We start from the raw sequence: 14,449 nt of genomic DNA on the forward strand, positions 1-14,449 counted from the left end.
TATGAATGTTGTACTGTCTACCAACTACTTAACAAAGAAGCTAAAGATCAAGTTGTGCTTGCCTCCATTGGTTTTGCGAAGAAAAAAGTGAGCTTTGTAAACTACATATATTTCTCCTCATATTTACGTAGATGATGTCTTCTTCCTGTGGTTAAGTAAACTTTAGATATAATTTTTTAACCAGATAAAATTGTCAGCTTTTTTCTTACGAAAAACATATATAGTTGATTCTTACTAATTTGATTTAAAGGTACTTCATATATATTTTGTAGGAATACAATTCATATTATATTGGCTAAATATCATCTGGTAAGAGGAATATAAGATGGAGCTAAAAAAGAACAACACTAGTTTTGTTGAAAATGAGAAATATTGTGCATTTGTGCTCACTCTCTATGTTAGGTGCATTGTGCACCTTATAGAAAAAGTCAAATTAACTATACATATTATTAAGGCATTCACCACAATTATCAACACAATGTTGCATTAACTCATTTCACACAAAAATTATATATCCATAAACATGAATAAATGGATTCTTTTAATCATAAATATTATTTTTCATGATCAAATATTTGTTTCATTTTCAAATGGTTTGGGTATTCGAAAAAACCACCTTTTAACTATTTCATTTGTATATGTCCATAAACATTAATAAAAGGGTTCTTTTAATCATAAATATATATTTCCTACTTCAAAGGTTATATTGGATTCTTTGAATTTTATCATTTATCTTCCAGTCGTAACACATAGTTGTCGTTAATAGTCAAACATATTTTTTGCTATATAAAATGGGTATGAAGCAAGTAACTTTGGTTTTTGTTTTCTTTTTTCTTTTTACGAAGGTGTTTATGTGATGTCGTGATATTTAACTAATAAGATTTTATTTTTTCCATAATCTGAAATATATTCATGACTATTAAATTTCTCTAATAAATATGTTATATTATTCCTTCTCAGATGGCATTACAATCAGAGCCTCCCCTTCAGAAATTTTATGAAACTCTACTAAAAAATTCTAAACAAGATCAAATGAACAAGGACAACAAGATTATCCCTTCGAATGAAGAGTGCTCTAAACTTCCTCTAATTGATCTAAACCAATTGAACCAAGGTAATTTACAGAGAGAAAACTGTAAGAAAGAGATGGTTAAAGCTGCAATGGAGTGGGGATTCTTTCAAGTTGTGAATCATGGAGTTCCTTCAAAAGTTTTAGAAAGTATGCGTTGTGAGATAGTTAATATGTTTAGAGAGCCATTTGAAAAGAAGAGTTTGAATTCGGAGTACCGTTGGGGAACACCAACAGCTACTCGATTGAGTGACTTCTCGTGGTCTGAGGCTTTTCATATTCCTTTGGACATTGTCGTTTTAGAGGGGCCACTAGATACACCAAGGTTTGTTGCTATACTAAATTAATTATTTACTATTGTGATGGTTATATGAACTCCAACCTAGATAGACGCTAAATAAACTTTACCACAACAAGTTGTTTCGAAAGTACAAACTAGTCATTTGCATGTATAAAATTCTAAACAACTTTTGACAAGATTAGACTTCTTCAAATGAACTGATTTTTTGTGAGAATGATCTTTATTTTAGGGAGAACATCTCCACCAAAAAATCAGCCTCAAATTTATTATATTTAGTGGCGGAGTTTTTTTTTGGAGTTCGTGTAAGTGTAGTTCATATAACAATACCTTGAAGTATATATATCCAATGTTTTCTGCTTAGCAACCCTCTTTTGAGAATGTTAGACATGTTGAAATCATAAAGGTATAAATCCATGGTGGAAAGGTTATATTGATAGTAAATTAAGTCTTAATTCATTTAGTAAAGTGGACTTCATGTACGTACATTATATCATGTTTAATTGGTGGTGTACATTAGGTGTTGTATGCATAACGCGCTTTTTCTAAATACTTTCTTTTTTCATTGTCCTCAAAACATTCATCGAAACCAAATATTCAGTTCCTTGACAATGAGAGGTCCTATCACCCAATGAGCTTGACAACATCCAACAATGGAAGGTGTATATCGACATTGGTGGGACTTGGGACATACAGTTCCAAAAGCATTGCCCTCATTTTCTCTTTCACTAGTAAAGATATATTTAATATCATAATAGGTATAACTTTCATGTGAAGGTTTTTTTCCCCTTGGTGCCAATCTCATTGGCACTCATCATTTCTTTTTTGATCATTTATTTCGAAAACATGATTAAAAAAGTTAAAACCAATTCACCATGCACATTTATTTGTAAATCTTTTCTTTCTATGTAATGTGTACGTGTTCAAAATTTTCTTGAGACTGTATGCGCATATATTCGCTTATATTCTTAATTTCTTATAATTTTTAGTTACTTCTTTGTTTCCCAGATCAACTATCAAAGAACTTGTAAAAATATTGTTTGAATTGGCTCAAAAAATAGCCAAGATATTAGGCGAGAGTTCAAGTTGTGAATCGAATTTCTTCAATGAAAGTTGCTTGCCAAGCAATTCCTTCATTCGAATGAATAGATATCCTCAATGTTTAATAGATGACAATGTCTACGGGCTCGTGAAACATACTGATACTAATTTTCTGACAATACTATATCAAGACCAATCAGTTGAAGGGTTACAAGTGGCAAAAGATGGGATATGGGTCACGGTTAAACCCATTCCAGAGGCCTTAATCATCAATGTTGGAGACTTATTTCAGGTAAATACTAAAGTTTTCATAAAATTGTTTATCTATCAACCTATCGAATTGTTTTTTCCTAGTGACGATTTGAGGATGATGCCATCATTATCATTGTATCGATGTACTTTTGAATGAATAATACTATTGAGTACCTAAAGATTGTACCAAATAGCATGGATACTTGTTTTTAGAAAAGTAAAACACTTTATAAAATTTAAATCGGTGTCTAAGTCATTTGGTACATTCTTTCTTTTTCCTCGAGATACTGAATTTAGTTCAGATGATGGGGTGGATGTCTTGGGGGTCCAAACCACATCTCACTAAACTACATAAATGAGGAGTTGAGGGCGACGTTCTACAAAATGCATTAACTTAGGACCAAATTGCTTTTGCCAATGTGGACATAAATGCCCTTGAAGCTAGGTACAGCACAGGAGGGAAATAGTACATTGGTCTGTTCAATTCTCAAGTTCTAATATATACTTATTTCTGGGTTCTTTTAAGGAACTTATAAACTTATTTTTTACATATTTTTTACACTTCTCACTTATTTGTTGTTTTAGGAACTTATAAACTTATTTGTTTTTGTTTTTTTCCTTTATTAATTGGTTTTATATATGCTTTACAATGAAGTCATGGAGCAATGGAGCTTATAAAAGTGCTGAACATCGAGTCATGGCCAATAGACACACTGAAAGGTTTTCAATGGCATACTTCTTTTGTCCTACAGACAACACAGTGATTGAGAGTTGCAAACAACCATCTGTCTACAGGAAGTTCAGCTTTGGAGAATACAAATTTCAAATTATGACGGATGTTAAAGCATTGGGGCAGAAAATAGGACTTGATAGGTTCTTGCTGTGAGGCGATTTCCTCCTTTCCTAGTAAACTCCTTGCAGTCGGTTGATTATAACTGCTGGGAGCCCAAGGAATTCCTGTAACACCAATAAAGGGGGTGGTCTGCACTCTGCACTCTGCACTCATTTAGTTATTCACTTAATATGGAACATATGAACATGTCTTATTATTAGTCTTATAATTAGAATAAAAAAACGGGAAGTGCACTCTCCAATACCCACTCCTCTCGTATTGAAGTATAAAAAAGCTTTAATTATTTATTTGTACTTTTGGTTCTTAAACGAAATTCCGAAGTTCCAATAATCTAGAAATGTAAAATACTGCTTGGAGGATAGAAAAAAGGTTAATGGGGCTAGCAAAATTAGAAGCCTAGAACGGCTAGAAATAATGGAAATACGAGAGTTTAAAAATGAATTAATGACATCCGACAATCAAATGATGTCTTTCATAATCTCTATGATCCTTCTTGAGCTCCCTTTGAAGATAACAACAGCTCATTTGCTAGCTGCTTTGCTTTATCACTACTAATTCTCCTGCCTTCCTCGGAAGTCAGAACAAAATAAAATCTTCCGAGGTGCTCAAGAGTGTAGACTGTATCATGCTTTTCAGGACTTAAAAAGGGTGGAAATGTGTGATGCCTAAATGCTCAAAAGATTGATCAAACGGATTCTTTCTTATTTTTTCGTATCTTTTTCTTTGATCTTCTCCAATACTGCTTTTCTCTGTCAATCCCTTTCTACTTCCTTTTCGTTTACTCCCCAACTTTTTTTGGGTTTTATGGTAAATATATAACTCAGCATAGTCATGTCTTTCTGTAGGAAATTTTAGATGCCAGCCACAACAAAATTTAATCAATTACAGAAGAAATAAAGATGAACAGCCTACAGATGTAATCATCAATATGAAAAAAGAAAATGTAATGGCAAAGCATTGTGCTAAGATTTACAGAAACTGCTCACTTTGATAGATTTCTCAATTCTCAAATGTTTCAAGTCTCAAATACACATTGAACAACTTGCCACGAAAAAACAGAAATAATACGTCAGACAGCTAAATTCTGAATTGTCATTTCCTTCAGTGAACTCAATAGCCTACGGAAAACCTTTAAATTGTGTCCGACTTTCTCCTCACTTAGTAATTCAAGTTTTTCTAAGATTGGAAGCAACTTCCCGCATAACGAAGAAATATCCCATCCAGAGTCGGGCTTCACACCGTATGCAATCAATTCTGTAGTTTCTTTTGAGACAGGGATGGCAGAACCATCCTGAAAATGAACGAGGAGAATGTTCAGCGCATTCTCTGCAAGTGGAAGCAAGAGAGTAATAAGCTGGTCCCTATTTCCAGCTATCTGGCACATTTCAACCATGGCGACATACCTCCTTTTCTGGATATTATCAGATGACGATAAACAGTCCTGTCTAGCACACATAATGATGATTTCATCGACCTCTTGTCTTGATAGCTCATTCACATCTTGAATCTTGTTGAGCAGTAAAACTTTTTCTTCTGAAGCTCTTTCTAATGCCATTGTCACAGAGTTAAGAAGGGAGACAAGTGAAGCCAATTTAGGTTGCGTTTGTCTGAAGGATGCCTGAAGATCATTAGGACTGTCTGATACCTGCAGCCTCAGGGACCTCTTTGTGACCAGTACATAAAGGTAAGAACTCAGACTAAAGCATAGTCTAAACGAGAGTAGCTCCGAATTCCTTTCATTCTCAGAAGGACATAAGGATTGGGCACGACAGAAAGAGTCCACACTGAAAGAAAATAGAGAGCTCATCATACCAAAAAGCCCTTGAACGAAACCGTACCCATCATTCTCTTCGTATGGCCAAACCTTGCTTAGTATGCCAACAACAAGATTGACTTGTTCTAACATCAACTCATCCGCTTCAGAAACATCTCCCCTAAGAATTTGATCAAATAGCAGCTGGTGCCCCTTTACAAAATCTATTACCTCACGGACAATCTTGTTCTTCACCTCAAAAAAATTGGATGTATCCACCAAGGATGTCAGAGAATATACCAATCTTAAAATTGGACAAATGATGAGACGGTTCTTGTCTATATTGCCAGCTAAATCTCTGCACATCTTATTAGCATCAACCGGCATGAAACCGCCCAATCTGCACGTCGCAAGAAGTCCCAAGGCACCCATGGAAAACAGAACCTGCGACCCGGATTTCCCATACTTGTGGCTTATTCTCAACATTACTGCAAGTTCAGCTTCTATAGTGTACACCCGCTGCAGTGAATCAGAAGAACGCCAACCATCGTTATAGGAGATATTGCTAACATCCGCAAGACATGACCTCAGAAAACCTCTGCTTTGGAGTTGGCTCAAGAAAAACTTATCCTGGTCAATGCTAATAAATGCATCCAAAACATAGAGGGATATTGTTTTTCCGGCCTCACTACCTTGAATGCCATCCTTGGTGACCAAATCCAGGATTGCTTGAGCATCTTTCCTCAGAATAGAAAAATTTGCTCTGGATAGTTCTGTTTGCTCTTTGTCAATCTTCTGCAAATCCAAATACTCCTCGCCATTTTGCCCCTCGGGAAGTAAGTACTGGAGCACTGATGCTGGGACATCTGGGTCAAGCATATGCTGACAATACTGGAAATAACTAAGAAGTAAAGCATATTGCCGTCTCCTCAGGACCTCCGAAGTTTCATGTCTCAGAATTGCCATGACAAGTTTAAACAATATAGAATGACAAGCACTGTTAGACAATTGTTTCACCATTATAACATCAAGACATGTGACATTGTCAGAATCGATACCTCTAGAGGATAAGAATCTTTCATCTCTTAGTTTGGCCATGCACGTAAGCCCGACCTGACTTAATATTGTAGCCATCTTTAATGAACAATCTGGAGAAGCAGCAGAACTTAAAGAGGCGCCCAGCACTTCAATCAAAATCTCCGATCTGTTCTCAAGAGACGACATTCTCCTAGATAAAGAGATCTCTACAATCTGAGACCAGCCAGTTAACATGTGAAGTTGAGCAGCTTGTTCCTCACGGTTCCTATTGCATTTCCAGCACCATCTTAATAAAACCTGGACTGTTTCTCTCAGATCTCTGAGCTCCACTTCACTGTCATACGAACTCAACTGCCAGAGCTTGTCACGAAAAGAAGCAATATCAACCAAACGGTCACCACGCTCTGAGTAGTAATAGACACCACTTTCTTCGATTGTTGCAGGATTTCCAAGTATATTTTCCACCTGTAGCTCATACTTCGAATTAGATACAAGTTGAGAATACTTCAAAGAGGTGTCAGGAGATCTGAACTGGACAACCTCAAGCAACTCTAACACCTTACTCCTATTGATGGTCTTGACACCAGTATGGTCAGAATCTCTGCTGAGAGTCAAAGGATGAGAAATACTAGTGTCATCGCCAACTTCACTGATTTCTCCAACAAAAACCTGAGCAAGAATATTGAGGCACGCTTCTCGGTGTGTGGATACAGTCATGTCACCAGCATGCAACTCCAATGCTAGAAGTTTTAAAAGCCAAGCTCTCTGATGTAGCGAACTAATACGTAGGGCCTGATTGTTACTTCTTTTGGGAAGAGGAGCAACACCAATTGTTTGCAAATGCTTCAAGAAGAACTGATACTTTCTATTGCTAAGTAGGTCCACTGTAGGACCACATGTCAGTGGATCCAAGCAGAGCTTGTAAATAAGCTGAAAACCAAATTCATGCAGCAAAGCATTTAGATCAGGCTTTGAAAGTTTTTCCAAAATGTCAAGAATAACCTTCAAACAACTATAGTGAAATTTTGGCTGTAATATTGTCCGCTCCACTGGCATATCCACCTCAAATTTGAGTAACAAATGTGTAATATTTGGAGCTGGCCGATTGATATTATCAATGAGGAGCTGGATTATAAGAACACCAATATCCTCCCTACTATTCTCTATCACTTGACACTCTTCTGCACGAAAATCTAAGCAGGCTGCATAGTCCTCGATCAAGCACTTAGCAGCATTTGAGTTAAGTAGTAACTGTATGAGGCCACCCATGCGAGAACTTAGAATACTCATGATTTTGATGGAGCACTGCTGAATTTGTGGCTGAAAATAATATCGTACATACTCCAACAAAGAGACAATTAGATTATGATCTTGAGAAAGAATAGTATCCAAAGGCTGGTACAGAGGATGCCAGAAATCTGCAAGAAACAAATCCTTCTTAAAAACAAGAATTATAATTTCCAGGCAGAGCTGCACAGCTTTCTCTAGGAGTTGTCCATGAATTTGACTTGTTCGATCCTCTAGTAAGCCATTGACTCCAGGTAAAAGGATACTCATAACGTTGCGGAAAATGGTTTTACCACTCATAAAGTCTTTCAGCAACTCCAACAGAGGAAGCTGCGTTTCCAGCGAAGCAGATTGTGCTGCTGTTGAAGGGTGAGATTGATCAAAGCTATCAATGTCATCATCCTTAATGTCATACATGCTAAGTATCATCTGGAAGTGCTGAAGGCAAGCAACAACCAACTGCCATTTTTCACTTGGATCTGCATAGGCTCTTTGATGAATAGGTCCAAAGACATGATCATATACAAACCTAAAGATACCAACAAATCTATGCCCTCTGTCATTCACATCTCTCTCTTCTGCAATAAGGGCATTTAACAAGTTCAGGAACGATATAGTGGAAGGGTATCTCTCTCTCCTCGCTTCGACTTCATTCAACTCAAACCGCATATCGTAAACCTGTGTGGAAATTTGGTGCGCACTACCCCCAACAGGAAATCCAACAACTACTGGTAGATCATACTGCTCAAGGTAACTCCATATAGTATCCTTCAGTGTAGGAAAGACTTTCAGAAAAATGGTTATCGTATTCCGCAAAGCACCCTTCAAATAAGAAGGGACATTTTCATAACTAAGAAGCTTGAACAATGGCTCAATGTCAGGAAACCAGGACTTTCGCTCACTAGGATTACCATTTTCCACAACCTTCTGAAGAACACATAAATATGCAACAAGTGCCTTTGCATCACCCTCCTCAAACTCAGGCAATACAGCTCCAGTAGTCTGAAGAGACTGTTTAAACTTTTGCTCGTATATTGATAAACAATCAAAAAGAGTGCTCCACCCAACAGAGCGGAATGTTTTACCGTGAAGCAACTCAAATACTTTTGAAGCACCCTCCTGACTAGATGCCAAAGTACTTAGCATCCGTAAGAAAGCCACGAGAGTGTGGAAATTAGTATGATTCTCTCCAGCGAAGTTGACGAACGTCCACAACACTTCATTGCCGGACAAAAGCTCTGGTTCCTTTTGATAAATTTCACTAACCAATTCCATGAGAGAGACAAAAGGTTGACAACATGATTCAGACGTTTTCTGAGAATCCATTTCAGTGTCATGTTTGTTTTCATATGGTTCATTAACAGAGTAGGGACTAAGAGCACCCATAGCCTTCTCCTTCATCTCCTTAACCTTGTCTCTGGCAAGTGGATGAGAAAGGAAGGACGTCAACAACTTGTGCAGATAAGCATTATACATATAGATCATATCTTCATCATCGTTCTGGTAAGCTGCAGTTCGAAGTATCTTATCCAGCAAAAACTGGAATGCATTTTTTGAGTATATAACTTCCAAGCATGAATATATATTTTCCAGATCGCTGGGTGAAGAACTTGCACTTGTATCCCTTGCAGTACTTCTGTCTTGCGTTAGCATGAGGTGCATGGCCCACGCAAATCTTACAACATTGACAAAACCATCAACCTTTGGATCATTTCCAGAAATATTGAGAAGTCCCTGAAAGTCCCGCCTGAAATGACCATCACATGACAGCACTGAAGCTTTATCTGGCACCGTGCTCAAGGCATCTGATATGAAAGCAATTACGAGAGAAAAAAGAAGGCTGAAAACAGCCTGACAATTTATAGTCCCACTGCTACCATTTAGTTCAGCTGCACAATCTTTTAGAACAGAAAACACATCCTTCACATCTTTGGCACTTGTCCGCACAATGAGGACAGAAAGGACAACACAATGACCAACGACAAGTCTTTCCCTACTAACAACAGCTTGTCGTTCCACGAGAGCACCTTTAGAATCACGTATATGGTGCTCAGCCTGAGGCCCACCCCTACCAGCTGGTTCATCGCGATTGAGTTCCTTCATGAGACTTATCATCCGTTGTCTAAGTCCAGCATTAATGAGATCTTCCAGATACTTGTGAATATCAGCCACAAGATCAACATCAAAATCTTGATCAAGAACAACAGCCCTTAATAGAGTATAAAGTGCGTCCAGTAAATGCCTTCGCTCAGTATACCATATTCCTGCTGCAAGACGATAAATTTCCAAAGGGTCTCTTCCCAGTAAGCCCCACTCTTGGTTAGTAGAGACAAGCAACCGGACACAGTCTATTTCATTAAGATGTAGATCGTTGCTCAATTTCAAAGCAATTTGCACATCCTGGTCGTCGAGCGATATAGGTGGAGAATCAGGAAGCCTGACTTCTTTCGATTGAACTTGAAATCGATCCGCTGCCTTTGGAGGGGGATACAAGAGGAGTGACTGGAACAAAGAAGATATACTTCGAAGAGCGTGCATGAGCTCAATTCTCTCACGAGGAGATGGAGGCGATGGGCCAAGTAGTGCTGATTCGATTGTGGAGAGAAGGTGCTTTGGAGAATCCATGGTGTTTGATCTTCTGCGTAGCTGCTGTTTTTGTAGCTAAAAAGAAGGTCGTAAACTCGTATACCACCACACACCAAGCACTGAGCGAAGTTTCAGACCTGTAAATAGATTCCAGGCATAAAATTGGCATCAACTTAACAAAATGTGATACCGATAATAATAATAATAATAATAAAACAAAAAAAACCTTTTTGGTAAATACATGTGAACAAAAACAAAAACAAATCATTCCAAGACATACCATTAGAACACACCCAATGCCCATTTTTGTTTTAAAACAAATACTCCCGAATCCGTCAAAGAAAGTGCAGTGAACCTGAAATCAAAAACAACAAAGAGGAATACCATAAGTAACCATTTTGAATAGTAATGCCCAAATTTATTTTATTTTTACTGAACCTTAAACCCTAAACCCTAAAATGAAGGAGAATTTGTAGTAGTATAATAATAAAATAAAAAAAAAAAAAAATTTAACTTTTTATTATGTTTTACTCTATTTCCACATCTACTTAAATTAAAAAGCAAGAAACATTTTTACGTAACCTTAACAATACAAACAAGCTTAAATAAACTAGTTAGCCAATGGAAAGAAGTGAACTCACCTCTGTTATAGTAAGACAAAGAATTTGATTAGATTGGTTGGGGCATTGAACCAGATTACTAGACTGTATATCTAATTTTGTTATTATATATTTTAAGAGTTTTTTTAGTTTAAAATGAGTGAGACAGAGCGTCAAAGTAACTCTCGATTTTGTTTGTGTCGAGATTCTGTTTTTTCATTTATCGGCATTTTTTAATATTCTGCCGAGCCAGCGAGTTTAAAAGCGCCTTTGATTTGGAATTAATTGGACGAATGGCTTTTGATAAATCATGGCATGGCATATATAAATCAATTCCCGCTCGGTATATAAGAAAACCAGTTCATAAGGAAGTAACCATATCCGGAGACCAGGGCATCCTCTTCGCCATACATGGGCTTCCTCTTCACACTCTAATTCTACTTCTAGTTCTGAACCTTTAGATGGTAATGTATGTTTTCCCCTTAACCATGTCACACGTACTTATATCAAATGAAGGCATAAATTAAACAAATGGAGTGGATATAGGCTAGAATTTTCAATCGGGTTCATCTCGACTAGACCATGGATCCTATCACATATGAAAATTTTGTGGAGATGATCCTTATGGTGAGTATATTATATCTGTAAAGGGGCGTTTTGGTTTCCCTTTAGATATTGTGAAGAGAGGGAAATGGGTTGAGATTTTCTGGAGAGACCGAGTTCGCTAATGAGCGAGTTGCCTACGTATCCTCTCTTGGTTTTTCTCTTTAGGGGAGAGAGGAATCAGGTCTTACGTAGTTCAAGTAGGTGGTATTTATAGGCTTGTGAAAGTGTCAATCCACGTGTGTCTCTTGCACACGTGTAAGGTGGAGATTGTGAATGAGTGTTGGGGTGGTTTTAGTATAAATTGTGTGCTGATTGGGAGTTGGCGCGGTAGTCCCTATTTCCCGGTGGTGGGAAATACAAGTAAGATTTTGGTAATGATTATCCCTGGTGGTGACTTTATTTGAGGCGTTCTGTTTCTGGCCGTGTGTTCGTACTGAGACATCCTTGTTCGTACCACCTACATGAAAGGAGCTCCTCACAGATCGGTCTTGGAGGTCGATGTCTTAGGTTCACCTATGCTGCGCGCGTATGTCTTCACAAGGGAGCTGCTCACAGGTCGGTCTTGGAGGTCGATGTCCTGAGTTCGTTTATGCTTCACGCGTGCGTGATATTCCTTAATGAGGATATTACTCCCCTATACAACCCCCTCTCAGTAGATTGTTTATGTCCCGGGAAACGATCTGCTGAGAGAAAAACGAAAGAACGTGTGGAGCATGAGTGAGTTGTGGTGGACAATCCGACTGGGATGCCGTAAACTTTGAATCATGTGGCAAGTTGATTTGGCGGGAAAGGGAAGGTAGTCCGTGATTGGCACGTGATAGAATCGTAGCAGTTGGTAAAGAGACGTGTCGCCGCAGTATTCGGAAGTCTTGAAAAGACAGGTCCTTGGAACACGTGTGCGGGCTAGGGCATAGGCTGTAATCATAACTTCTTGGTAACTGAACGGGGGGTTTGTACAAAATCAAATTTGGGACAATCAAAAAGGTATTTTCTTTTTCCTTCTCCGCAAAAACGCAAGCTAGGGTTTCTCAGGTGAGTGCTTCTGCTGCTGTTACTTTTGCATTTTCAATTTGCTTTCTTCTCACTCAAGTGCGATTTGTTAAGTAGGTAGGCCAGTGTTAGATTGTAGGGTTTAAACTTGAGTAATTGATAAAAAGAAAATGTTATAATGTCTAATTCTGATGATACTCGATCGGAAGAGGTTCGTGAGGTTTCATTAAGTTGTGGAGAGTATGAAGATGATAATGAAGAATCGGTGAGTGTTGGCATTCAGAATAAGTTGGATGAGGAAGTTAGGGTAGATGAGGGTAACACTCGATCTGGGTCAGAAGGTGCCGTGGCCAGTACGTCAGGTCGAGGGGAGATGTCGTCATCAAGTGAGTTGCCCCTTAGAGAAGTAGATCGTCAGGCGGGCGAAGCCTCGTTCCCTAACCGAGGGCGCCTTTTATGAGATCAACATTCCCGACCTGGAGATACATGAGCCACGGTTGAGTGAAAATGTACGTAGTGAAGAGTACAACCCGCCGAATGGGGGGGGGGGGGGGTAATCATCTGTGAGGGCCAACTGAGAGCGCATATGCAAATACCGTTCTCGAAACTGGTGTGTGACTTCTTGGCCCATTGTTGGAAGTCTCCTTGTCAGTTCGTTGGTAACACCTAGCGATTGCTTAAGGTGTTTGACCTGTTGAATGCGAGTGGGGAATACGACATTGGGGTATCCGACATAGTTGAGCATTATGTTGTGAGGCGATCTGGTAATTTGAACTTTAGCTTGCAAATGATGACGACGCGTTCTGCTGTGATCGACTGTGTAAGCAACGAGGCCTAGACAAAGAGAAATTTCCGCTAGTTGGCAACCACCGCGGCTAACGGATGTAGGTTGAAAACTAGGATTTGTAACATATCCGGTGGGTAGGAATATTTTTCTTTTGTCGCTTTACTTAATGATCGACAGTTATACTAACAGGCCCATAGTTTTGCTTTGTCTGTAGATTTTTCTGTGAAGACGCGAACTGATCGTAGGGAGATAGAGAGAGATTCGCTACCGACTCGAAAGAGAAAAACAAAGCGAAGTTGCCCGAGGTTGCGCAATTTTTTGTGGAAAGGGGTGGGCCTGCGATTCGGGAAAAAAGAAAAGCTCAAAAAGACTGAGCTCGAGGTCAGACAAGGCGAGAAGTGATGGAGACGCGTACGAGCGACTTGGTAACGCGAGAAGATAGGAATCGGGCTCGTGGTGGCTTGAGATGACCCGCTAGAGTTGGTGCCTCAGGGGTTGGTGGGTCGAGCTCCCGACCTGAAGGGGGGTCGATCGATGCGCCTGTGGAGCTGGAGACGGTGGTCTTCAATCCTCGCGCAAGGAGCAGGTCGGAGAAGAGACGACCTGACTCCTCTGAGCAAGACGTTACCCGAGTTGCCAAGGTAGCACGGCACACTCTTGGGGAAAGCTCCAGCGTGGGGGGCTGGTCTGGTGGTGAGCCGGCTGGTGCTACAGTGACACGCCGGAGTCGGGCGCGACCGGAGCAGGTCATGGACTTGGCCACTTTTGAGGGAGGGTCTAGTCCGTCTCGACTGGGGCGTGAACCCAGTCCGCTGGTGAAAGCGAAGGCTCCCCGCAAAGCGAGTGGAAAAGCTGTTGTGGTTGCTGAGGACCTAGAGGCACAGTTTGTGTATCTGGACGACAATGGGGGGCAACGAACTGTGAAGCGAAGTGATTGTAGCTTCAGGTCGAGTAAGGTATCGGCCTGTCTGTTAGAACAGATATATCTGGACGGCAACCGTAAGGAGCTGGATGAGAAAGGGCTGGCTGATAACCTGAAGCGAATGGAAATCACGCAATGTTTGGTACGTGAGTTTGTCCTCTTTTGATGTAACTGTTCACTTATGCACGTTGTTGTGACTTGGTTAATAACATATGTGTGTAATTGCAGCTGGTAAGTGGGTTTCAGAAATTGAAGGAGATTGCTCAGTTCGCAGAGGCAGATAGAGAAGTTGTGGTGAAGCTGTCCGACGAGCTAAAAAATGTTCAGGAGGCCGCGAAGATGGAGCGTGATGAGCTGGAAAACCTGAA

General features: G+C 39.5%; 1 protein-coding gene and 1 pseudogene across 1 annotated transcript; one reads left to right on the plus strand and one right to left on the minus strand.

The window, feature by feature from the left end:
* The first annotated feature begins 1,146 nt into the window (after positions 1–1,146).
* On the plus strand, positions 1,147–3,704 carry LOC147515977 (gibberellin 2-beta-dioxygenase 8 pseudogene; annotated as a pseudogene).
* A 777-nt stretch (positions 3,705–4,481) lies between these two features.
* Positions 4,482–10,955, minus strand: EMB3142 (nuclear pore complex protein (DUF3414)). The gene is made up of 3 exons (XM_086588702.1): positions 10,819–10,955; positions 10,458–10,532; positions 4,482–10,314 (listed from the first exon to the last, which is right to left on the minus strand). The coding sequence occupies exon 3, from the start codon at positions 10,214–10,216 to the stop codon at positions 4,583–4,585; it is 5,634 nt and encodes a 1,877-aa protein (XP_086444828.1). The 5' UTR covers positions 10,217–10,314; positions 10,458–10,532; positions 10,819–10,955; the 3' UTR covers positions 4,482–4,582.
* Positions 10,956–14,449: the final 3,494 nt, after the last annotated feature.

Source organism: Coptis chinensis, chromosome 2 (genome assembly GCF_015680905.1).
Source record: "Coptis chinensis isolate HL-2020 chromosome 2, ASM1568090v1, whole genome shotgun sequence".
NCBI lineage: Eukaryota > Viridiplantae > Streptophyta > Magnoliopsida > Ranunculales > Ranunculaceae > Coptis > Coptis chinensis.